The sequence below is a fragment of the Cygnus atratus genome, chromosome 8 (assembly GCF_013377495.2).
Source record: "Cygnus atratus isolate AKBS03 ecotype Queensland, Australia chromosome 8, CAtr_DNAZoo_HiC_assembly, whole genome shotgun sequence".
Taxonomy (NCBI): Eukaryota; Metazoa; Chordata; class Aves; order Anseriformes; family Anatidae; genus Cygnus; species Cygnus atratus.
Window position 1 is genome coordinate 24,792,784 of NC_066369.1, and position 27,021 is coordinate 24,819,804.

Genomic DNA, 27,021 nt, shown 5'->3' on the forward strand with positions numbered 1-27,021 from the left:
TAAACATCTCGTTGGACTATCTGGCTCTCATTTCTCTAAACTTAAACTTGCTCCTCAAATGCTATTCAAGGAAAATCATTGTCTCTTTGTTCACTATTTGAAACAAGAATGTAAATGGCGGGACAAAGCACATTTTTTTCCCTTGACCTTAGCATAAATGCTATTATTTAATGTGTTTTCAAACAACCAGCAAAACAACACAATAAGGTCAGCGTTCCCCTACCATATATATCTTTATACTCCCATCTGAGGATTTAGAACTCAAATGATCAAGGCAGCTGAAATGGTACAGCCTGGCACACGCATCCTTCCCTGTTAGTGTTGTCACGTCCCAGTGCAAACATGCTCTACCTGTACACAACTCCCTTCCCTTTTCCCTGGTTGCAGACCCTCCCATCACTAAACATCATTTTTAACATTTTAAGAAGCTGCTAAGGTTCAATACTTTGGTTACCTGATGTAACTAACTCTGTAAAGCCAGAGCCCAACACATGCTAAGTGTACTTGATAAGAAGGCATCTCCACAATATCTTAGTGTGATTCCTATTCTTTCCCATGTCATGACCCTTTCAGAAGTTTGAAAAACTGGGCTTCACAGTTCTCAAAAGCACATAAGAAGAGTATATATATTTCTTCTGAACAAGCATCCCAATGTTTGAGTGTTTATTCACATCCTACCTGAACTTCAAACCCTGCCTGCCTTAAGTCCTCATTAACAACTACGACTCCAATTCAATACTCATACCCAGCAACCGTGCTTGACAGCCACCAGTGCTTAGCTAGTCTGTAGTTTGCGTCTTGGAGCAGAGCATCATTTAATTTGTCCATATAGCTCAAACATTTCCTTTCATATACAACTGAAAAGGATGAAAGGGATCGCTCATGCCTATTATTCACTAAGGCACCCACCAACACATTTCTGAGAGCTACAGGCAATTTGGGAGGAGGATGTGGTGAGAATTATGGGTAAACAGCAGTAAATATTAAAATGAAATAGAGGAAAACAAATGTTGCTACAACTACAAGAAAATGCATTTTCAGGTTTTGAAATCTGACTGGATCAAAACTTGCTTCCACTAAGCGAACATGAAAGAAAACCTGCAAATTCTTAGGAAGAAATGTACCAATTGGAAGTATTTATTGATTCCTGCTTTGTCAGTTACAAAACAAAACATTATCAAGGGAAAACAATAATAAAAATAGTATGCCTGTTTTTACCCTTTAAAATTTTTAAAACCACATATCCAGAGCTGATAAACCTTCTCAATAAAAAAAAGCCTCTCTACCCTCCATGTATTTCCTATTTCTATACTTTTTTATTATTCACCTTTCTCTATCAATAATTTCCAGCACTTAGAATTTATGTCCAGTATTTAATAAGAGCTGGTGTGAATGTCGAAGGTATCTTGGTAGAATGTTATGTGTCAAAAAGTGATCATGTTACAGTGTGATGGATTAATATGAAGAAACAGCTTGAAGGCAAGGAAGGCAAGGTATTCATCTTTTTTTTTTTTTCTTAATGACAACACTAATACATTTGTTTCAGTTCTGAAATTAATTTCCTAATAGTAAGAAAGGTCAAAATGAATGAGGAGCATATGAGCCTTTTTGTCATCTTTAACAAATTATCCCAAACAAGCCTGTCAGATCAAAAGGGATAACATTTTGAGTAATAAATGTTAGTACTGATTAACTGGTCAAAGTTAATTCTTTTCTGGAACAGCTATATGCAAAAGGTAGAAACCATTCATTTGATTTTTTTTGTTCATTTTTAATTTATTTCTTCTATCATGTTTTCAATATAGTCTTTTTGGAAGTAGGCCTACTGTCTTCTACGAATGATATTCATTAGATGAAATAAACTGAAGATGTCATCTTCAGTAGTACTCAGATGGGAATCTACTTCAACTGTTGAACAAGTCAAATGAACTTTAAAAAAACATTATTCAGTTTATGCACTGCTTTTGAACTTATGCTCAAATTCAAGAAACACAAAAGCTTCTATACTGCAAGTGCTCTCCTCAATTTCAGCTTAGAAATTATGGTATTTTTTAAATAATTTGAAACATATGTGGGCAATTAATGGAAGGAAGTGGGATGGGAATATTTTCCAAATTCTTACTGGTTTTCAGATACTTGCTTTGTAGTAGGATTATTGCGGAGATTTCTTCTGAAAGATCTATTCTCTTAAGTATGTAATGAGTTAACATTGATTTACAGAATAGGGAACCTTTGATCAAAAAAGAAAAATCTTCATTATGACAGGTTCAAAACTGGTAAGGACAGTTGGTTGGGTTGCTCTTCTGGGTATATGTGTATGTTCGGAGGCTTTTAACAATTAGAACCTCCTTGGGCTGAGACTGGGGCAGAGAAACAAACCCCAGTTCCCTCAGATGAGTCAGGTTCAATGTGAGGACGATAGCCAATAACATTTAGCAGATGCTACAGGCTCCTCACCTTTGTCATCTATGGGACTTTTCCAAAGAAGAAAAATGGTCCCTCCATCCTTTTTTCACAAACACCACACTGGATGGGAAAGATGTAAGTTATACTCACAGTAGGTCCCCAAAATGTTGAAAAATTGTTACAAACACCTGGTTATAAAGCTAGCATCCACGTAATTTAAATAAAGCTTTTAGGAGCCTATATTTCTCAGATAAAAAATCATCCCAGCTCCCCAGGGATCAGATGTGATTCATAAGATGCAACTTGCTGGCAGAGTTTGTGTGTCACAAAACAGTGACAAAATTGCCTTCCTTGTCCAATAATACCGGCTGGACGAAGAAAAATTACTACTTTTCCTAAAAGCCTTGCTTCTTTTCTGTCCTGAAACCAAGATGGCCACAATAACATTACACCTCATTCCACAAGAATACCTGCCTGAAGTCTTCTCTGTGTTGTCTGAAGAATCTGTGGTGTTGCCTTACAACACCAAATACATGAAATCCTTTAGGTATACCAGAAAATGAGGGAAAATTTGGATTGTCTTGCTGCTCGTACTTTGGGAGAGTATTTTAGACTGCCATTTTGTACCCCCACAGACTTCCTTGAAGAAGAAACTATTGCAATTATACACGTGTATTCTGCAGGAATACTGACACTTCCAGTGTTAGCTTGCTCTTCCTCCAGACCTCTGCCAGCCATATGAACAATTCAGCAGTCTTTAAAAGGAGTTCAGCTGATGTTGGCTGTTACAACAAAAAATGTAAAACGAAATGCACGTAATGAACACAGACAATACAGTGCAATAGCATGCAGGGCAAAAGGTAGGTGGTTGCTATGCCATACTGTATCACTTACTAGCAGAAGAAAGGGTTGCTCTTAATTTAATTACAGCCATTTTCCCAGGAAAGCAACAATTTCAGCTTGATGTTGCCTTTTTGTCTTCTCCTGGTGACTTCAACTTGTGCTGTGTAACCACTCAGTGCAGTCTCCATGTCTATCTGCAGCTCAGTTTCCCCATTGAAAATGTTGACATAACTTTACTCAGCCAGCTCATTGAGGATCACATAACTTTATTTATCCAGCTCATTGAGGATCCCCTTAGAGGCATGGGCCCACCTGTGCTCCATGAAGTGTTTGAGTTGCTCTAATGCCCTATCTTCCACAACTGCATTTGCTCTTCCTTAGGACCATGTCCTATGTGTACCATGTGATTTCCACAAAACTTCTAAATAGTGGGTCAAAGTCCTGACAGAGCTAAGAATTTCTGTTTTCAATCACTTAAAAAAGGAGTTCCTTTTTCTGTTTTATTTGGGACACTACTCCAGCAACCTAATAGATCCCACAGTTAGGGTTTTTTTCCCCTTAACTTATTCACATTAACTTGTTCTGCTAAAACTTTGGTCAATGCTATTTATAAATCCTTTCGTCTTTGGGGTTTATGTGAGTCAAAACTCTAGAAGAGAGCACAAAGTTAGGTGACAGGGAGTGGGAGAAATATGCTGGATTCTGATAATTGCTCTTCTCAGAATAAAGGGTTTCCAATTTATTACAGTTTGAAGGATTTCTGCAGCATAGAGAAGGCTATATCAGTCCATACACATTAACACAAGATTGGGTTCTCTATTATGATATCAACACTTTTTCAAAACAGACAGCAGCGTGACTAATCTCAAAACTCCAAAAAAGAAAGTATCTCCCTCTTTGTTTAGCCTCTGAGATCTTCCAAATATTTTTTAAAATGTTCCCTTCTCTTCACCTCCTCCTGTTGCTAAAAAAATAAAAAATCACCAAGAAGAATTTAAAGTGAAAGAGGGCATTTAAAAATAAAACACAAAGAGAAAACCTCCAGCGGTAGATTCCTCCTGGCTGGTGAATTTATTCTAAACTCAGTGTGGAGAAGTGAGTAAAATAAAGGTCAGACCCTGTGCTGGGAATTCCCCTGACCTTTCAGGCTGCATCCATCATCGGTATTACATAGAATGTGCCATTTATCACACCAAACAGAGAGCAAATCTTTAACTCCTTTTCTCTTCCCAACAGTAGAGACCCAACAATTATTCAGATTTTAAAACGCAATCGATGTTTATCCAGCTTCTTTTTACAGCTCTGCCTCTTTGGGCTCCTCTCTTCACCAGCCATTGGATGTACAGTACATAACCGATAAAGCAGGGAGCATATGAGAACTGATGTGGCTTGGGGAGATGGGTGTGAAGAGGTGGATAAAAACTGCATTTGAAAAGGCTCTCAGAGCCTTTTAAAAAGGATCTGCTTTCCTACAGACACCTGGCTTATTCGAATGATATTTGTGCCAATCCTCTCCTGAATTCAGGATCATATTTAGAGAAGTCTGGTATTATTGTGTAAGAGGGTTCTGTGAAAGAAAGTTTCAGGCCTTTAGAAAGCATCGGGTAATTATTCTGCTGTACTTTCTACAGAAGTTTGGCACCTGCTTAAAACAGATTTGGCTACTTTGTAAGGAGCCCTCCAGCTGTGAACCTGCCATGGCACTGGATGCTACAGGCAGTACACAGCCTCACCCCTCACTATGGCTGAACTTCTCTGACAAGGAAATTGGCCTTTCTGATAGCAAAATATCATCAAGACAGATGCAGAGACCAAAAGAAGATGGAGAATACGGGGAGGAGCTATTGCCATGTGGAGATTCAGCTTTCTCAAAGCTGCAGTGATCAGACTAGCACTGACCCTCCTCCAGGAGTCGCCAACATTCATTCCAGAGAAGAAAATGAAAACTTGAGGAGGACAGGGTCTGCCTAACACAGCCACACTGGGAGCAGTGGAAGGGGAGCCTGGAACAATCCCACCTCCATGTAGCTGTGCTCCTGGGTTTACAGCTGCACTCCCGTCCCAAAAGAGCAGGGATGCCCTGAGAGCCCAGTTCACTGGGACACCTCAGCTTGGCTTTCTGGACTCTGGCAGTGAATGGCAGGATTCAGAGCAAGCCCCTGCTCCTTGCTAGCATAGGGATCTCTCTTCCCCTGAAAGCTAGCCATATGCCTAAGCCATACAGTGCCCTCGTGCCATTCGGTGTCTTCTGCTTGCATTTGATACACTCATTAGCAGCACTAAAGACCAATTCTGGGGCTCCCAAGCTTCTCCCTCACAGAGAATGAAGGAAGACGGGGCAGTTGCCAGGATATTTATGAAAGGGTGCATGGGGCAACTATATTTGCAGAAGGTTAAACAGCTTAATGCACAGTATGAGCATCTGTGTCATGAATCAATGATTAAAGTAAAGTCTCTTTCATCAAAATTCAGCTATCTCAACCATGGTAAATAATAGGCTAATTAGGCATCTGCTCGTTCAATGTGCAAAGGGACAGGCCAATTCCTGGTGCAAAGAAAAACATTTGTCACACCAGCGACAAGTCATTTTCAAGTCTGTGAACCACCTAGAGCAAATGCTCCCCACAGAGAGCACCTCCACCTTCCTCTTCATGCTAGCAGGGCTTACAAACTGACCTGGGGCTGGTGAGCGAGGTAAGAGTGGCTTGATCCAATGCAAAATGGACATGAAATGTAAGGCTTAACTTTTAAAACGTCAATTGCCCTGAAAGAGAAGAGTGGGGAGCTGTAATGGTCTCTTTGTCCAAGTATGTCAATTACACGTTGTTAAGGGGACCAAATTTTACCAGAGAACAAAATAAGCAGCTTTGGTAACAACAATGGATTAGTTTTCCATGTATGGACTCAACCAACCATAACATGTTTACAAAATAATAATTTCAATGGAGATATATCCTTCATTTGTTTTTTGACTGCTTCCCTCCTCCTCCCCCTCAAATTAGGCTCACCTTCCTTTTCTATTTTCCTTTAGCTCAGCACAGAAATCAATGCATCATCTTGTGGTGGGGACAGCAGCATGCTCCACATCTGGTTGTGGCTGTGGTACCACTAAAACTGGTAAATTCATTTGAATGGCAGCCAGATTTAAGAGGTGATCTTCTAAGGCTGATTGAAATAACCCCAGAACTGCAAGGATTATATTCCAGTAGGGAGGCTGCAGATGCATCTTTATTCAGAATTAATGCCATTTCTTCCCAAGCACTCTTATCTATCCCTCACACATAGCTCTAAGATTCCTTCAAGCAGTGAAATGCTGCTGCCAGGAGACCGAATACCTGAAGGCCACTTGGCACCAGGCAGCCCCTCAAGCAAAATTTGTAACTAACTTTCCTTTCTGATAATAGACCTTTAAAAATAGCTGGGTAGAGTTTCTAGTTTCAAGATTCCTCATTTTGCTGGACATTGAATAGGGGAACAAATCTTCAAAGGAGACAAGTTGGTCGCCCCATCCCATAATACCACAAAGAGAGTCAGCAGCTCCCCTGAGAAGTCTAATGAACTGTTTCTTAGAAGGTTTTCATCTCTCAGCACACCGCCTTAATGGATCAGCAAGGTTGCGTGCTCTGAAGCAAGCTGGCCCCGTGCCTGCTGTGGCACTCCCTGGACTCCTGCGTTGCTCTCCTGAGACAGACGGGATTTTCCATGGCAGCTTGCAGCAGATTTAAGAATAGAAAGTTTTTCTGAGTGCAATATGGTCATGAGTAACGCAGGCAGTCTAATAACTTGCGTGTTATTTGTTTTGTTACTAAATTCAATCCATCCACATTATTACATCCAAGGGTGTCACCTTGCAAAATACATCAAGCCTGCTCAGGTATTGCCCAATGTACAGTAAAGCTGTTTCCCCTGTATTCCACGAGGTTATTCAAAATTACTTTAAAATGCCTACAAGAAGTTCAGGAGAAAGCTAACATCCTCTCTCTGCCCTTCTATTTCCATTTGTCTGGCTATTTGTCCTTTTGTACCTTCAACAGGTTTTCAGCAAGGTTTTTCATACAAAGCCCATCTGAGAATTGTTTCTGAAAGCTACAATCCTCGAGGCCATTACCAGATGCATTTTTAAAGGTACTGTGAGGGGAGAAAAAAAGCAGATCTTAAAAATATCTCCTTTTTGCAAATAACATTTCTGATGTCACATCGTTACAACCAAATTGGCCCTTTCCATATTCTTAGTTTTTAAACATTAATCATTTTACCCTCTAAATTTTTGTCTTACCCTCTTCCTCCCCTTTAATTTTCATGCTCAGAGGCGATTAACACCATGATAAAAGTAAGGATTACAAAGTATAATTAGTTCAGAGGAACAGGGAAAATTTAAAATAAATGGAGTTTATTGGCACTGAAATAATGAAGTTCAGAAAAAGCTGCAATGGCATCTAAACACTTGAATACCAGAACTAACTATTTTGCTTATGAAAATGACAGCCAAACCAAAGCAAACTAATTTTCAGATGTTCAGAAAACAAGTGCGTCTTCCCACGCCCAGGAGTGGTGGAAGTCACACTGTTCATCTTCGGTATGGATGTAGAGACCTTATCTGGACAGCCAGATCAAAGAACTTTGACCTACACCCATGTATGCACAGTCCATACTTCAGGTTGGCCTTGGAAATCATTTTCCAACAAGGCTGCTATTGCTATTTACATCTCATCTTACAGGTCACACCAAAAGCCACCTCCAGAGCACCTTTTCCTCAAGCAGACTTCTCCTAGGAGCCTTCTTAGGCAATACAACTGCTTCCAACTTCTAGGCATCTTGGCCAGGAATTGGGTGCAGAAAGCATAAGAGGGCCACTTCTAGGACAGAGGAGGCTGCAGTGTGTGTTGGAAGGTCCTACATGCACATATGTCCTATCTGGAAACTAAAGGGTTGAAGCTTCCTCCTATCAAAGCTAGGAACTGATGCTCCAGACAACTCCCTGGGCTTGAAGACTGAATGAGAGTGAGCAAGCTGTAATGCTGAGAATTGAACAGGGGATTGGTTCAACAAGAGACAGATGTTGAGGACAACTCCCATGCTCAGTCTAGATGGCTGCCAAGCACTGATCTGAGGGGTTTTCAGTGTACAGAGAGAGCGAGTACTGATGTCAGGATGACTTTAAACATTTGCAAACCCTAGAGTAAATCAGAATCACTCTGCCCATTGTCTGTGAAATGTAAAAATTCCCTAAGCAAACTTCTTAATCTTCACCTATGCATTACTACAACTACTCTACAAGGCTGAAGGAAGCAATGGCATAAATATGTTCTGCCCACAGACTGTTCTGTAAATTCTAGTCCAAAAGAATAAAAAAATTAAAATACCCCATTGAGTCCCAGTGCAGTTGTAGAGGGCATTGACATTGTTAATAACAAAGTTCACCAGGGTACAGAGCCAGTTAGTTGATGTTCAGCTTTATTCTCTCTCCAGTATCCTGAAAGAGGGTGGCAGCTGGCAGTGCATTCCAGCCAACTCTCCTTCGTGCAAGTTAGAGAAGGAAAATTTCTATCAGGTCATCCAGCCAGTCTCTGAGTTCTTGCAGGATGGCTCCCTACAGCTCACTGTGAGGCTGTGATCCAATTAGCATGGACCCCTTTGATGCTGCCCAGCCTGCAAAGCCAGATGGCAGCTTCTCCTTTGCATTTTGGGCCTGGGTACCCGGTGCAAGCCCAAAGTTTTTGTGATGGCCTGGTAAACAGCTCCCAAACTTTATTCCAAATCCTCCAGTCTTTCCCCGAATTGGAGCATAACAAGATCCAGTCATACTTCAGAACTTCAAGGGGAAAACATGCAGATAAATACCTTTTTTAAAAACACATAATCAACAGGAAAACAATGCATAAAGCTTACTGTGTGTGTAATATATGTATAGAGACATACACTTCTCCTACTGCTCTCGGTGCACAGATACTGATGGGTTCAGAGCATAAATCTGAACAGCTAAAAGCAGACAAAATCATCATTTACAGCTTCTATTGACTTCAGTGGAAGATACTGGTGCTCTTAGAACAGGACTGAAAGCTGAACTAATATTTCATTTGGATGAATTTCCATTTCAGATCTAGCAAACTGCATTTGAAGTTATTTTCACTAATAACATAAAATCACAATGTCTGTTATGATATAAATTTTCATTGCCCTTTGCTATTACAATACTGCAGAAATCAAAGTCATTTGCAAACGCTCTGTACCACATTATACAACAGTGGCATACATCAGTTTAACTAACACAGCCAATAATAGCTAAATATTTGTTTTTTGCAAACAACGATCCACTACTGTGACAGACGTAAAATCCGTGCAATAATATGCAGAGGTCGGACAGGCCTCTTTGCACTACTCGCTAGCCAACTCACTACAAATCACACCTTCCAAGGGTCTCTAGAGTGCGACTGAGTGGTTCACTGCTTCTATCCCTCTAATCTTGTTAGAAAGTAACCATGCCACTTGGAGAATGATTTTTGGAATTAACAGACTAGAACCAGGATGAGATGGGATCAAGCAATCAGCATTTTCCGGCTCTCAAGGAGAGAAAAAAAAAACAAAAAACAGTTTGCCCTTTATATCAGCTAATCTCTCCTCCATCTCGGACTCTGGGAAAAAGCACCTAATGATCTAATAGCTAGTCTGTTCTCTCACCACCACCCTTTCCCAACTGTAGTCTCAGGCCTCTTGCTTTTAAAAATAGTCAAAAACCCATCAAATTATTCTGTCATGATGAGGCATATTCATCATTGCAGAGCTGGAATAATTCTCATTTCAAAGAACAACTGGGATTTTGTGCTGAAAAACCAGGTAAACAGATTTAAATTGTTTTCTAAACAAAGATCCTGATCCCCCAAGCAATATTAGTAGATTCAGCAGTTCTCACTTCTGTAGCTCTAGTTTGAGTTGCTGCGTGTAAGAATTGTGTCTCAAAACCTTTTCTCTTAGTTTTTGCCTTCCAGTGAAAATTCCTTGTTGAACTGGGCGAGTGAGGAGATAATTAAGTGAATTGCCTTAAGCTGTCAGGCTGGACAACAGCCCAGCTTCCTCCTGTTTCTTATTCCCAATCAGGTCAGTTTCAGCAACTTGCCTTCTTTTTATTTTTTTATTTTTTTATTTTTCCCTGAAGAAGGGAATACTTTTTCAAAATCAAGAAAATAACAAAATTCAAAGATGTTCTTGCACAGCACTGCCATTGTGGCTTTCATTTCCAAACAAATAAGAATTAGGCTAATCTTTAAATGTTCCTGCATTGCTTGGCAGACCAAACAGACTTGACAGAAAATATACTCTTCCTAATTTTAGAAGCATCTGAGTCTGACATGTGGCAGGTACAGGCACGTGCCATTTTCCTGAGTCACCAACGTGTGGCATCTTGCTGCTCTGGCTTTCATACACCAAGGTTGAGGAATGATGGAATGTGTCTGCTGGTTGCAGCAATAGTCTGGTACCCTTAGCAACATTTGGCAAACTGTGAATCTTTGCTTACATCAGGCCAGATCAATACAGCCATTACCAAGGGACATAAACAATAAAAAGCTGTCTCTATTGCATGAGTTAACTGTGGCAAGAGGAGAACAACCAACTCCTGAAGGGCAGGCTCACCAACCAAGCACAAGCAATAATGTTTCCATAGACTACAAGTCATCAGAGAGGATTAAATCTACTTCTGCCGAGATTTAGTTCTACAGTGAATACCCTTTTTGAGGGAAGTCATAAACCACCACAAATTCCCTAGCAGAAGACCAATACTAAGATGGAGGCAGTTTATTTTCAAAAATACAAAACAACAGATTAGCTGAACTCAGAACAGAAAAAGATTTCTTTCAATGTACAACTAAGTCTACACTGTTCAAATAATAGGGTCTACTACTGATAGGGTCTTTTCCAAAGGTAACTATATTTCAGTAGGGCATACACTGAATCCTAATTTGCTTTTGAACTTCGGATTTAAGATATAATGAGAGAGGACAGGACCCTATTTCAGAAGATACTTTTGAAAACCCAAGTCTAAATGCAAGATATTCTCACAGTTAGAAAATGATCTTGTAGGGGAAGGTCCATAAATAAAAAGCATTTAAAGGAACAGACTATTTGACATAATAAAATGGTAACATTAGTAGCATTACATATCTTGCAGTGATATTATTGAGCTAAACCATTGAAGACACCAAAAAAGCATTGAATTCTATACTTCAAAGCATTGAAAGGGCAAAACAGACCAAAATACTACAATGAGAGAGGCAGCAGAGCAGTACTCATTCTACAAACTTTGCATGAGACTTTTTTTGCAAAGTTCTTTTCAGCAATATTAGGTGCATTGCTCCCTCTCCTCCCTGCTCAAACACTCCGTGGTGTGTTCACCTTAACTTTGGCTTTGCTGTTTACACCCAGGCAACCCCATTTCTCCCAAACATACATTTGTTTATCAAGGTTTAGTCCTCAAATTGTGGTCCCTTCTCTTCCCTTGTTTTAAAAAATAGTGAAATAATTAACAGCATTGTCTCTGGACAAGAGTCACCCCGACACACGAGTAACCCCAACAGAAATGAAGGTGAAAATGAAGCTCACATATTGGAGAGCCCCTGGCTTTCTGTGCACTCAGGTGGCCTCATCCATCGCATGATCAGATTCTGCCGCTCAGACCATCAAAATGAACCAGACTGGTAATCCTTCTCTCTGGTGAAGTTTCCTATATGCCAGTTCCCATAAGGTAGATACACTGAAGAGAAAATCAAATAAAAGAAAAAAAAATGAAAAAGAAAAAATGGGGGTGGAGGTGGGGTGTTTGGGCTTAACACAACCCCTGACCAGCACAGGAACAGGGTTTTGAAGATATTTGGAGAAAGATTTGACATTCCAGATGCTCCTGTGAGATAAAATGTCTGAGCTCTTTTAGATCAGTCATTCTCTCTAACAGCTAAGCCACCAGAAGTTGGGGAAGCTCAGACTTTGATGCCCATTTAGGAAAACCATGATGGATGATATTTAGTACTTCGTAAGTCAGACTAGATTATCACAGTGATTCCTGTCTGGTTTTAAAAACCTATTGATCCACTGGTGTCAGCACTGCAGAAGACAACAAGTAGAAGCCTTCAAAATACTTATAAGATGGGAACTATTCTTAACTTTGATGCTGTAAAATTCCAACATCAGGATATATCTACTGACAAGAAGAAAATTAAAATTCTGCTAATTAATGCATTAATTTTAATTGGATTTTTCGCTAGGCAAATAGCAATCAGTTTCTGGAAAGATGACTGAACACAACTGCATAGGAAACAACAATCTATCATGTTAACACTGGCTTGAAAGAGTTAAGCTACTAAAATAGTTTTCTTTTCTGAAAAAGCTTTGCAGTAGATTTTTGTATATAGTGGTCCTCGGGGTTTGGGATAGTTTCTAAGCATATAGTAGTGAAGGCAGTCAGCAGAGAAGCTTTAACAAGGGGAGGAATTAAGTCTTGTTCCAGTGTGGCTTGAGCAACGTTACGAATAGGTCATATACATCATGAAAACCAGCCATGAAATATAAGAACTCACAGCCATCCGGAGACTGATTAATGATTCAAATAAGCAATCTCTTTGTATAATAGCACTTAGGGAACATTATAGACACAGAACCTATTCAACAGCTTAAACTGGGCTCTAGATCAAGAAAACATATGCAGAACTGCAGGGTTGCTGCCCGCAAATTCCAGCTAATAATGTTACAGGCATTAAACTATTTTTGACACCTGCAAGTCTAAAAGTGCAGTTTTTCAGGTTTAAGAAAAATAATAACTCAGGAAGCAGCTCTGCTTTATTATAATGCTCATAGGATGATTTTTCAAAAAGACAAAGATATTGGCAACTTGAAATTATAAAGGATATCTATTATACTTTTCACAAGAGCAACAGTATTATTCATTCAACTCTTTGGTCAACCACTATGTAACTAAAGCCTATCTGCCTAAAATATCGACAGTGGATCCATTAGTTCCTACACCTTTCTTTAAACTGTTAGGCAGCTGCTGTGTTCTCCTCCCAGGATTCCTGCTCTCATACCCAAGCTCTGGACGGCACAGTAAAACGGGCACAAGATAGAAATAAGCAGTAGAGAATCTGATCTGCAGAATTCTTTGGGATTTCTACTGTGCAATGAGATGGCAAGAAATCAAGGAAACTAGTCTATAACTTTATGTGTTATCAGATAGACAATACAGTAGCTTTCATTGAGGATAATTCTTTTTTTATCTAGGAATATCATACAGTTTCTATACTTCCCTCTTACCATTCAGAATATGGTTTCACTTTTTTATTTTTTTATTTTTTTTGGCAGTTTAGTGATACTGTATGGCACTGCACATTACTTCTAACAAGGTTCAGGTAACCTTAGGCACCATAAGTACGGGACTGCAGAGGTAAAAACAAGGGAAGAATAGAGCTTTCTTTTAAACAAAACAACAGCTATCATCCATGAAAGCAATAGGCCTAACCCAGATATCATACAGCCACCCCTTTCTCCTTGTTCCTGGGAAAAGCACAAAAGGCTGTCAGAGGGTGGCGGCAGAAGTGTTCTTTGCCACACAGGACACTTAAGAAAACAGTGCAAGTAAAATCACGAATATGAACATTACTGCTCCAAGTATTAGCATCCCTGTTTTTGGCATCTTCTGGATCTCCCAGCTCTGGACATGGTATTAACAGTCTTTGACAGATTACTTGTTGCTTCACTATTTTTGATAACTTTAATACTTTGTATCATTGCAAAAAAGGCTAACAGACTTGTGAAGCATAAATTCCTCTTCCAAAACTACGTGTAGCATTGTACTACTCTTCTCCATGTTATCTGACTTGCCCCTTATAAAAAGCAGCTCTAATTTTGGAATTCCCTCTAGGCTTCTCAAAGCGAACACCAAAGCAAATAATTCGTTTAGCATTTCTGCAGTGACCTTACTTTCCTTGAGGACTTCTTTTACATCTTGATCATCTATCAACCTTATAGACCTTTGGGCAGGCTTCTTGCCTCTGATGTGTTTGAAAAAGTTTTTATTATTAGTTTTTATGCCTTTAGCAAGTTATTCTTCAAAATTGTTTTTGTCCTATATTATTACAGTTTTGCATTTAACTTGCCAGAGTATATTGGGGTTTATTCCTTAGTTTATTTGGACAAGACTTCAAAGAATGTCCTTTTACTGCTAATGGCCTTCTTCAGTCTAATATTCCCCTTTGGAAACTTCTCATGTGACCTTTTTTTAAAGTTGTGGAGTTTCTCAAATAAGGCTAATACACTTACTCCCTAACGGTAAAGGTAGAAAAACGCACTCCTAAGATAGTGTTTTTATATAGCTGCCATGTCACCTGAAAGTGTTATTTTGCTCTGGTTTGCCCTTTTAGCTACTCCTTTTAGTTTTCCATTTTATGTTGCTCCCTTTTCAAAAGCGTGTGAAAATCTAAAGACATTTTAGCTTTTACGCTCCACCAGGAATGATGGATTTGAGCATGTTTATTACCACAGAATGATTCTGTGACAGTCACATCTTCAATCAAGACTTAATCCTTGCTCAGGAAAAATAAAATAAAAAAAAAATCTAGTCTTCTCTTTTGGACGCTCTAATTTTTTGCTCCAAAGTCATTTTTAAAGAATATAAACACAGTTTCCACATAAAATTTGATCATTATATTTACCCAGTCCCCATCATTACCCTCTGAGCCCTCATAGCTTCTTTGGTTGTTCTTAGCATGACATTAAAAGGATGCTTACTGTTACCATCTCATTTTGGCATGATATTTTAATGCATAGAGACTGTGAAACTGTTTGGCACTTGTTGATACAATTCCACCCTCCTGTCTACCCCCCCTCCCTTTCCCCACCCCCTATTTTGCTTCTGAGCTTGCTTTTATCTACGATGTCACTCCTCCACTGGCTTAGTTTCCTCTGCTATTCGTGAGTAATTTTACACTGCTATTCCAGTGCCCACTGATTGAGATGCTATTATGTCAATATCCTCATTTAAAATCAGCATTTCACTTTTCCCAATTTTATTGCATACATTGGGCTAATTGTCCACTGGCTGGGTAAGCCTCTATTACAGCTATCTTGCACCAGTAGAATAGCACGAACAGACATAGTTAGGTCAAACACTTGGCCAGCTGTCTGCAAATCATTTTTGAATACTAAGAGCTCTTTTGTATCAAATAAAAAAGCCCTGGCAGTGACTTTGCCCCTATGTCTTAAAAGGCAAACGCAATCCCAGGCAGAAAATTGAGCTGCATGAACAAAGAGCATGTTCCCAATGCTGTCTGAAGTACGAAAAATAAAATGGATCAGCTCGTTCCAGGCATTTTCACTTGCATCCTGTGAGAAGCCCCATCTCTAAGAAGCTCTGGCAAGGGCCGGCTGGAATTGACTGCTGCATCGTGCAGGAGTTCATCCTCCTCAGCACTCATCAGTTCAAATGCAGCCACTGACTGAAGCAGACTTGTCAGTGACCTTGACTCTGACACAGTTTATAGAAGCACTTACGGGAGAGCAGGCACGATGGGGGAATTTTTCATAAGTGGGTAAAAAAATAATAAAAAAAAAAAAATCTCAAACCCCCTGTCTCCCTGAAAAACAGAGAAGGGGAGGAGAAACATGAAACCAGAATTACTGAGGAGGAGCTTAAACATGTCTCCCAGGCTCAGTGAAACTCTCAGCACAGCACCGAACATGTCAGCCACTCCCTGATTAATGCTACTCTCCCCAGTGCAGATACTAAAAAAGGAATTTGAAAACATTACAACTGTAGGAATTACAGAAGGTAGAAGCAGAAAGAAGATGCAAGAGGGAGAAAAAAAAAATCCATACAGAACCTCTGGTGTATGTACAGACCAAAAAAATGTGTATATTATATAAAGGGAATATTTTCCTCCATTGACAAGGGGTAAATTCTTTGAAGAGATGGCTCTGATTCATCAGCAGGGTGCTGGCAGATGCCCCTAGAAAAACAGAGAACATGGCTGTACACCTTCAAAAACTATTTGAGGAGACACTATTTCCTCAGAGGGATTTTTGAGTTGTGTTCAGCCCCCCAGGCATGTCCCAGGAAAATACAACCGTGTTTTGATGGTAGAGAGGGTACTAAAGCTTTGATAGATAATATTTTGATCCAAGGTAAAAGGGAAGAAGAGTTTGACTAAAGGCCCTACAGAGCTGAGGAAAGACACAGGGTTGCTGAGCTAAAACTAAGAAAGCAACAACACAAGTTCCATGTAATAGCAATAAAACACCCAGAAGAAAAGATAATAAGGTGTACAGCAGACCACTGCAAAGTGGAGGTCATAACTAACATGTCTGCCCCAAACAAAAAACAGCAGTACAAAGATTTCTCAGAATGGTGAAGTACAGGAAAGAAAAATGTGCCTGATTTAGATGTGTAGAGCACCCACTTGCAAGTGCTACTGCACACAGGTGCCCCAAGTCACAGGTTGTAAATATTACTGCAACACTTGGGAAACTGAAAGGGGTACCAATTTACAGATATGATGGTGAACCACATGCTAATTTGTCTACAGATGCTTCAAATGTGTTTGACCGTAATGGAGGACAGCTTTGAAGAGTCAGGTACAAAAGCGGTCATTGCATTGAAGCTAAGACTATGGCTTTGCTCTGTGGGATTGAAATGTTTCATTGTTGTATGAGAGCTCTAGGTTGGCTGAAACAGTGCCTACTCTAGCTACAAACATTACCAAAGTGTGAACAACAACAACAAAAATAAAAGAATACCTGTGCCAGAGAATACCAGAGTGATATGATTAGCACACTGAGCACAGAAAGAAGTTTGCTAGATATAAACACTTTCCCAAGGGAGTCTAGAGTATTTGACAAAAGTGCAACGGAGCAATGTCCACAGCTAGATTATGAACACATCACTGTGACAAACAAAACAAAACAGAAACAAACAGAAGACTTGTCTAGGTTAGATGAAATGTGGCTTGTAATTCCCAGAGCTGTTACAAAAATAAGGTTATTTGCAGAGGGTGGCCTAAACAGCACATTCCTTCCACAACCATCACTTTAAGAAGTTCATGATTCTAGGTGGGACTTCATCTAATGGTGTCAGTGATTGCTAAGACATTATCAGAGAAATTATATATTCACTTTTATATAGACATTTGTATATACAAAGACATGCATAGAGGCAGTTTACATGTTGAAACAAATCCAAGAGAAGGTGAAAAGAACAGATTAATTGGAGATTAGAAGAGAACGTACAGAAGTCCATTCTATTGCCTCAGAATTGACTTAACTCTATCTAAACCTGTCCCAATAAACACCATAAAACCCTCCAGTGTAGAGATTCAGCATCTCCAGTAAATCTATTCTAGTGGTTAACTAGCTCTGCTGTTAGCAAGTTCCTTCTAATATTGCACATGTTTAAAAGACCATGTGAAGGAAGCTGCTAAGATTGGAAGCTGCTTTAACTAGCAGAAATATAGAGCGTATTAGTGGCACAAACATTTTTATCCCAAGAACAAAATGAAGTAGGTTTATTAAAACTGAGTGAAAGAAAGAGAGGAATTCTTCTCCACTGTTTCTCCCACTCTCACAAGACCACTTACCAGAAGATACCCATAGCTAACAAACTGGTCATGCACATGACATTTATTTTTGTCAGCAGATATGCAATGTATTCATATTTAACAATAGGAAGAGCTTAACAGGAATATTTTCAAATAGTTTGTATGAAGTATAACATTAGCTAGAGCATTAGTAACCCTTCCTATGCTAGTCCAACAGAATGCAAGAAAATAAAGTCAAAGCCAAAATCCAAAGCACTTGCTAGCAAAAGCTATGGAATCAGACAATGATCTGTCCATTTCATTGCTAAATGTTGACTTAGCAGCAGTGAAAGAAGGGTCGCCCTTACTGGCATTTTGTTCAACAAACGACTGACATAAGAACTATATTCACAATTCTAAAAAGTTACCCTTCAGTCAGTAGGGACTGGTAAGATGGAAGCAGTACAGGGCATTTCCACAACGGCAACAAAGTGGCACAAACATTACAGAAAGCAGCCACAGGGTTATACTAGTTGAACACATACTGCATAAGAAGAGGTAGCATCTCCTCTAATTTCAGAAGTAGAGAAATAAGAGGCAGCATGTTGGCCATTCTGCCTACAAACAGCTCAGAATAACATGCACGATATTAATTTATTGGTGAAAATTGATGCCTGATGACAGTTGATTTGATGCCTGATTGAAAACCATCAGGTACAAATGACAACCCAGGATATCTGAGGGAATGAATGTTGCCTCTTAGTAGGCTGTTAGAATTCAATACTGTGTTAACAATGATTATTCATTACCATTGTGTTGTTTAGCTGGGGAAGGAAGTCTAAGGGCTCTGCTAACAGCAAAATGGAGCCAGGTAGCGTGTTATGCTACAGATCTCATTACACTTTGTTAATCTGTTATGACTCCATATACCAGATGATGCAAACCTCAGCTGATTTGTTTGGCTCTTAGTGATTTCTGAGCAATACCAAGCCTTAACCCACAGCCTTTCCAAACATTTATTAACATCCAAACTGGCTTCAGCTGGAATGAGAGTCAGTTTATAATTTTGCAGTGAAATATATTCCACTTTGTTGCTCCAATTCATAACAGGAGCAGGGAAGATGATGAGGGAAAAAGAATTTTTGAGCGGAAAACAATTGCTACCAGTCATTCCAATGTTAGATTAGATAATAGTACTTGTGGGCTTATAGTATAAGAAGCCTAAGTGTGCAATTTTGATATGAAACTCTTGCAAAAATCTGTTATTATACTTTGTCAACTATCCAGTATCACATTGATGATAATACTAATAACATCATTTCACGAGATGAGTGGAAGTAGAGCCTCTAAGACTGACACAATTTGCAGGGCTGACAAAAGGAAAATTTATGTCACACTCCAGCAAAGTATATACATCTAAGATACCAGCTTTTTTTTTTTCTTTCTTTTCTTTTCCTCCCCTCTTAATGCAGAGTTCTCTGGTGAAGGATGTAGCACTGCCAGAGGCAGAGAGAATGGGAGTTCACTAAAGTGGTGTTGTTATTAGGGATAGTTGCAAGCTGTAAAGTATCAGCTAAAGGTTTTTAAGCTTTCATTTTGTGACCTAGCTTTCCATGGAATCAGAACGCTTCCCTCAAAATATGGCACTGCCTTTATAACCAGGGTCACTAGAAAAACAAAAATTCTGATTTTCATCCCTACAAAAGTTCAAGATAACAAAGAACACTGGGGGTTGGATCTGCAGCACACTCCCCTAGCATCTCCACAATTTGAACACTGATCCTGCACAGTCAAAACTACCTTTCTTGACAGTACATTATAGATGTGGCTATGGAAAGCCTAGGAAAAGAGCTGCTTAACAACAGCAGTGACTGCCACTGGTCTAAACAGAGAAAGAAGAGAATGTTAGTCAGTGAGAGCTGTATGCAGAAGGGCAGTGGTGACTGAATGCCTGTGTCAAGCACTAACAACTGAATTGCATCTTTGAAAGAGATGGGGAGTGGTTTGGAGGGATAAGAATGCGTGATCTCTTGATGGGGATGATCAGAGCTCAGTACCAGAATTAGTAACAATGTGAAAAGAATGTCTGTGTGAGCACAGGGGAGGTCTGAGCCTATATCCGTTGGCAAAGATGGTGGGGAAACCTAGAGAAACCACTTAGGTGAACAATACAGTCAACTCAAGTGAGTTAGGGATTGTCAGGGAGAGAATGCATTTCTCCTCAACTGGCTATGCTAACCTGCTTAGCACACCACTCGACATTCAACCTCATCCGATTTCTAGTGTCTGGGACTATCAGCAAAGAAAGCAAGCTGGAAAACAGATCAGCTTGTGCCTTTTTCCTTGGCCAAGCTGTCTCTGCAGTCTTGAAGATGCATGAAGTACGGAGGGCAACCAACCCCAGGGAAGGATATCCACCTGTCTCTAAAGAAGGGTATAAAGATGGATGGCAATGCAGAACCAACAAGGAGTATGTCCAATATGCTTGCAAGAAGGTATATATATTACTGTGGAGAGGAATGCAGTCATCTGCCAAAGAATCAGGAGTAACATTGGCTTATTCGACAACTGTTTGTTCTTCCATAGTCTTACTGCTTGGACACCCAAGCCTATGTGGATCCAAAACAAGACAGCAAGACTGGGAATATATGATGCTTTAGTTCAAGTCTAAGCCAGTACATGGGATCTTAAAGATCTCAAACCCAGAAAAGTTGCTATTCAGTCTTAAAAGCCAGCCCCAAGTCTTCAGTGTTATGTTTACTCATCCCTTATTATTAACTCTGTTGTCAGCAGACACCCACAAAGCCCACAGGCAAAGCATCTCGTTCCCTCCCTCATGCCAGTGCACAGCAATAGTAGATTGCCATCAGTTAATTCATCAGCCCATGTGACAGGTGTCTGTGGGGTGGATAGAGTGGTTCCAGCCCAGAGGATGACTCAGACTTCAGCACGCTGGGGCTACGTTTCAGCTGTATGTTTTGGTTTTGAACCAAGTAAAGCTTTCACTTGGAATTGTATTAACAGTTTGCAAAGGCTGCAACACTCCAAAGTAGGGAATGGAAAGTGTAAAGTTGTCTGTGCAAAAATAATTGAAGACTTTGGTGTATGCGTGCATAACAAAGGAGGTGATAATTAATGAGCACACATCAGGTAGGTGTTGGTCCCTCTCCCCTCAGTCAGGTCTCCAGCTCATTCAGGGCACCAGGTGAATACTGTCTAATACAAGAAACACTTGCATGTAGGACTCCAGCTTCAATGACAACAGGCAATGGAAAACAGGTGAATGACATGAAACTAATCCGGTCCCAGTCAACTTAAATTATCTATCTCAAATGAGTAGGTACTTCTGCCATAACTGTCTCTGCCTCTGTTCCCGATTCATACAAGGATAATGTAATTGTCTCTCACGGAGGTGCCACGAAAAATAATTAATTTCTCTGAAATGCTCTCATGGTATAGCAATAAGCAACATAAAAAGCCCACGAGGAGATTAAAAATCCTATCCTCAATGCAGGATCTGAATAACACACAGTAAATACAGGACAGGGCTCCACAATGAACACAAGCTAAAACAAAGCTCTGAATAGCTGCTTACTATGTGAAAGTTTTCCATTTGGAGAACTCAGTGAAGCAAGGGGCTGAACAAGAGAATAACACGAGCCCCTGTGGTTAAAGACCACATTGCAACGTACACACTCAAGGGAACTAAGCCAACACTGAACACGCTACCTAAATCCACTCACTAAATCTGTTTTAAAGAGTTCAGTTGCTCCTCAGGGTAGGTGCTGTATGGCCACATGAAGCCAGTCAAGCAGTCCTACTTCTCTCTGTCTCGGAGGCTTCATGTTATCCCAGAGGTAAGCACTGTTTGATTTCCATAAACCATCCATATTCTGAGCTTGTCATTGCTAAGCACTCAACCACCTATCCAAAACATATCCTGCTTAACCACAAGGAACACTGTTGAAGTCAGCACGATGGTTCATGTGTTTAAATCCTGTTGTGCTGATCAAGAATCTTCAGCCAACAGTTCAAGATGTAGAAGAGCAAATCTGTAACTTCAGTCTCACCTGTAATACTGACTAGATTCAGAGCTGAGAATATCCCATAATTCACGTAGGCCAACACAGTAACAACGACTTACTATCAAAAGCAATTGTTTCAAAATCAATGACAGAGAAAGATAGGAAGTTTTTGATCTCCAGTGTCCTCACCCATCCACTTTCCCCTAAAGATATGGTCATTAAAACTCTTTAAATAAGCTTCTGTGTAAAACCCAGAAGAACAAAAGAGAACCACAGATGCATTGGTTTATTTTTATGCAGTAACTACAGTAAACACTTAGCCTCGGACCATTCAATGGTGGAATCACTGTCGCTATAGCATTGTGTGCGTGCCTCATACCCACTTGACTTATTTCTGTGTCAGTCATCCTCCCTCCTCTGGAATGAACTTTTTTCAAAGGAAACAGCTTATCTTCCATACTGCAGGAGCAGAAGAAAAATCCTCCTATACAGCAATGCTTAAAATGTGGTTTTATGCTCTTATGGCAGCTAATTTTCCTTAAATGATTTAAAGGGAATGAATACAACTAAAGGGCCTGCACCAAGCCATTCTGGAATAACAACATGAAGCTGAACTTCCGCTTTAAACAACCCAGTCTCCTGTGGGCTGCTCCTCAAGACAGATCGTCTGGAGGGGGAGAGACAGAGGTTATTTTTTATTACAATATTTTGCAGGGATCATTACTTTGCATTTTATTTCATTTCATATTCCCCAGTGTGGGGAGACTTCAGGTGAGGAGAGGGTGGCAGGACAAACCTTTTCAGATGTATATTCCCTGATCCATCACAGTTTGACAACAGCCCCCTTGCAAATGGTTCACCTATGCATGCAGCCAGCCCTCTATCATGTGCTACTCATCTAACAGTTACACTCTATACCTGGACAGCACTTAAAATTTTAGCAGTCTGAAGTGATTCAAAGCAGGTTTCTCTTCTGGCCCTGTCAGGAGGAGAAGACAGGTTTTTTATCTCAAGTACTTAATAAAACCAGTCACTATTAAAGCAGGATGGTGCATGTACAGCCCCATGCCCCCTCTCTGAGGCGTCTGGCACGTTTTCCCCTTTTGTCCCAGAACTTCGGATATGGTCTTTTCATACAAATATAACTGGGATCAGAGGGACTAAGAATATGGTATTGCCTGGAAAAAAAAAAAAAAAAAAAAAAAAAGAAAATCCTTTCTACTGTCTTGTATTCCTGAGGGTCTCAAACTGACAGAAGGGTTGGTATTGACTAGGGGATCATAAAACCAGACAACAGTTTTTTTTTTTGGTGAGTAGCTAATTCACTGAGAAATGAAAATCTGAAGAGACATCTGAACTTTCCTAGTAGTTTAATACAAAAAAAAAAAAAATCCTAAATTGCATTAAAAAAAATATATTAAATAACCCTGAAAATGAAATGTTACATTTGTGTTTGAAAGGCTCCTTTTCTTTCCCTCAGAAGGAAATGAACTGAAACTGGTTCATCTCAGGTTGATCACTGGGGAGGGGTGGGAGACAGAGATGGAGGAGGAAGAGATTTCCATTTCATAACAACTCTGACCAGACATTTCTTTTGATTTTTCATTTCAGCTACCACAGCAAATAAAATCATTCTTTGCACATAGGGCAACAGGAAACTACCAGAGTTTTCAAAGCTTCCTTGGAATGGGACAAAGCTGAAAAGAATTTTTCCCCCAAGAATAGCTTTATTTTACTGGCAGTGACTTTTAATAGTGCTGAGATGTGTCGCTTTACTAGTTATAGGCTTACTACACCCAACCTTCTTGTAATGTTTAAGGACCTCTTTGTCCCTGGAAAACAAAAAACACAAAACAAAACAAAAACTTTCTGCTCAGACAAGACAACCTGCATGCTCTTTCCATCTTCAAGAAGGAAATTGTCTTGTTCTTCGGAGTAGGAAAGAAAAGAAAGACCAAACTAGCTGGAATGCTCCTTTCTTTACTGTCCATCATCACCACTCTAATATAAGATGTATTAAGAGCTGTAGTCATAAGCACAGTGCCAGGTGCTGCACAAACAGAACAGACAAAATTCTGAGCCAAACAATTTGTGGTCTTAGAAAATATTTTACATACAATAGTGTCCTAAATATGGGGTAGATTCCTACCTATGAACTTACCATTTCTGTGCCTAAAACCCCTTCTGTACAGGTATTACTACTATCTGGAAGATAAAAGGTTCAATTAAGATGTACTAGCAGAACCAGGAGTTAAAGTAAAGAAGCTCTTATTCTGTATATAATGTAGCCAACAGTAAGAATTATTCTCTTTATTAACAAGGCAAACCAGGTCCTTTTTTTTTTTTTTTAAATACATTAATTGAAAGAAAAAATATCCAGGAAATTAAAGATTCAAATGCCATTTCCATAATGTGAGGCAGACAGAAAGGACAAATTTCAGGAATTCCACACAGAAAAAAATAAGCTATAAAATCTCCTCTTATATTTTTCGGTAGTGATTTTTTCCTACCCATCTCCATCTTTGTTCAGCAGTTTTTCCTTAGGTGCCACATTCAATAATCCTTCTGCACTTTGATGTCAAACATTCAATAGCTGTCTGCCTCCCTCCCACTCCTCTTCTCCATATTCCCTGCAATCCATCTCCTCTGATTAGCTAAGATTTCACCTTCAAGAACACCTCTGCTTCTGAGTGAGCACGAGTGTGTGCGTGTGTATTTATATAATATTTGCAAATATTATCCTCCTCCTGCTCTGCACGCTACATAGCAACCCCTGCCGGAGCTCTGGATTAAGCATCAATGCCATTCAGTAATTCAATTTGGGGGGCCTGCTGTTTCAAATCCAGCTCAGGACATCACGAGAGCAGCTCGATTGAATTTAGGCCCTGATTTCAGCATTATTTCATACTTAATCTGAGCTGAACTTCATTTCACTTGCTCTCTCCACTCCGATGCTTCCTGCAACAAAAGACGCTTCAGATGTTCCCTGATCTCATGCAGTGGAGGTGGTGTTTGCTTGCTTCTCTCTTATTTTGGTTTGCCACTGGATTAAGCCATGTCAGAGTTGCTGGCAGCTCGCACAACCCCGCAGGAGGAGACAGACAGTACCTTAGCTGAGTGGCTGTTCTGGTGTTACTTTTCCCCACTCACCGGGTTGTTGTACATCTCGATGATGAGCTGTTTCACTCCGTGCAGGGTGGGATGAGCCCACGGAGATGGATTTGCCCAGTGCCGGTTTAAATCAAACCCCATCAGGGAGCACCTGCACACACACAAAAAAACCACAACACTAAGGACATATACGGGCTGCAGCCCCTCCTGGCTTCAGAAGTAGAATTAGGGCTGTATTCTACAGCTGCAGTATTTGAATAAGTTATTCTTACAGGAAAAAAAATAATAATAATAAAAAAGAAAATTCTTCCCTGAGGACAAGGAAAGCCTGCAGCAACAGCCACTGTCAGAAGTAACGTGAGCAGGCGAGTATCTACAGAATACCTACATCTTTGGCCGTTCAGCCTTCTTCCCGTGCACAGCACAGATATTCCCTCTGTCCTTTGCCTTTCACCAGCTTGCCACACTGGTGCTGGAAGAGCCTGCATGGCACTCGAGTTTCAAGTCTCTTCAGAGCTGCAGCTGGGGTTCTAAAGCTATGAGGATAATTCATGCACTGCATCACCAGGCCTTTACTTTGCCCTCAGTCAGGCCTTGACTCAGCAAAGCTGTTAAGAGCATTGAAATCAATGGCCATTAAGTATGTGCTTAAGGGATTTAAAGCATGAATGCAACTGTTCACTAACCCAGGGCCTCAGTCTCTTTCCCTCCTGCAATTGCCTATGAGAAAATTAGCCAGCCGAGACGCTAAGTTAAAACATTTTTTGGCCATCAGATCTTGGTCAATGAAACATATATACCACTTTGGCTTCTCCTTCCTGCCCTGGCTCATCTCCCTCGTAGCACGTTGCATTACATTTGATTCAGCTGCTCTCAGTCCCATGAGTAATATTCCCCTCTGAGTGAAGCCCCATTAAAACTCAGTGTGCTGGTGGTAGGGTGAATGTACAAGAAATTAAAAATCTAGAGGAGGCAGAGATACGAGGGAGAAATCATTTCCCTTGCCTACTGCAGAGATCACCTACACAATCTCTGGCCACTGATACAAGCTGGGAGTTAAATCCCTTCTACTGTCTCAGTCTGAGTTTGGGACCAGTGAAGCTCAAGCAGATCTTCAAGAACTGGGACCTGAAATCAGCTCAGGAATTCTATGAAAGATCATACAAAGTCCACAGAAATAATAAAAGCTCAGACAGAAATGCAACTTTCTATATAATACAAGAAAACAAACAAAAAAAAAATCAACTTCATTGCTAAGCCTTAAATCTTCTTGAGAAAACAAGAGCTTTCATTGATCCCGGTCTATTATGAGAATGTCTGTTCAGCCTTAATCTTTTAAACACACCTATGTAAACAACAGAGATTTACTCCAGTGGCACAATCCTTCAACAAAAATTCTAAGAATCTAGAGACCAAAAACCTTAAGTTTAACTGGCAAAAAGAAATGAAAATGCTCCCACTTCTCTAGCAGTCGAAACAAACGACTCCGTATAGCAATCCCAAATAAAAGCTAGAGACAGGTGAAATGCTAAGAAAAGTGAGGGAATGAAACCAGAGATGACGTGGAGAAAGCATGGAGAAAGCCACCACCTTATCTTGGTCATCACCAGTCTGCTTGTCTAGAGAATAGCTGTGCTTCTTCTCTGGACACCCCAAAAATTCCACAGGCAATCACGACTCTTGTCTCCAGCCCATGGTAAAGCAAAAGACATTATAGAAGATTTCTCCCCCCCACCCTCTCTTTTTTTGGTCTTAATATAAACTTTTTCCAATCGGCTCAACGAATCCTACCTTCTTTTGATCTCACAGACATTGATACAAAGTCAGAGGTACTTTCACAGAATCATCTAGGTTGGTAGAGACCTCCAAGATCACCTAGTCCAACCTCTGACCTAACACTAACAAGTCCTCCACTAAACCGTATCACTAAGCGCTACACGTTTTTCAGGCATAGGTGAAATTACACTGGGATAAAACCAGTGTAAGAACAGAATCACAGGAATGTGGTTTTCATTTAACAAACAGAAACTGTGGTCATCGTCGTAAGTCTTACTGCATTTTGGAACAATTCCCAACAAATGGCAAGC

At 40.1% G+C, this 27,021-nt stretch overlaps 1 protein-coding gene across 1 annotated transcript in view; it reads right to left on the reverse strand.

Annotated features, from left to right (window-relative positions):
* Positions 1-27,021, reverse strand: part of AGBL4 (AGBL carboxypeptidase 4) — a 900,915-nt gene that overhangs the window by 131,397 nt on the left and 742,497 nt on the right. The window contains exon 9 of the mRNA XM_035537467.2: positions 24,974-25,085. Within this exon, the coding sequence (XP_035393360.2) occupies positions 24,974-25,085 (112 nt within the window). The remainder of the gene's footprint in view (positions 1-24,973; positions 25,086-27,021) is intronic.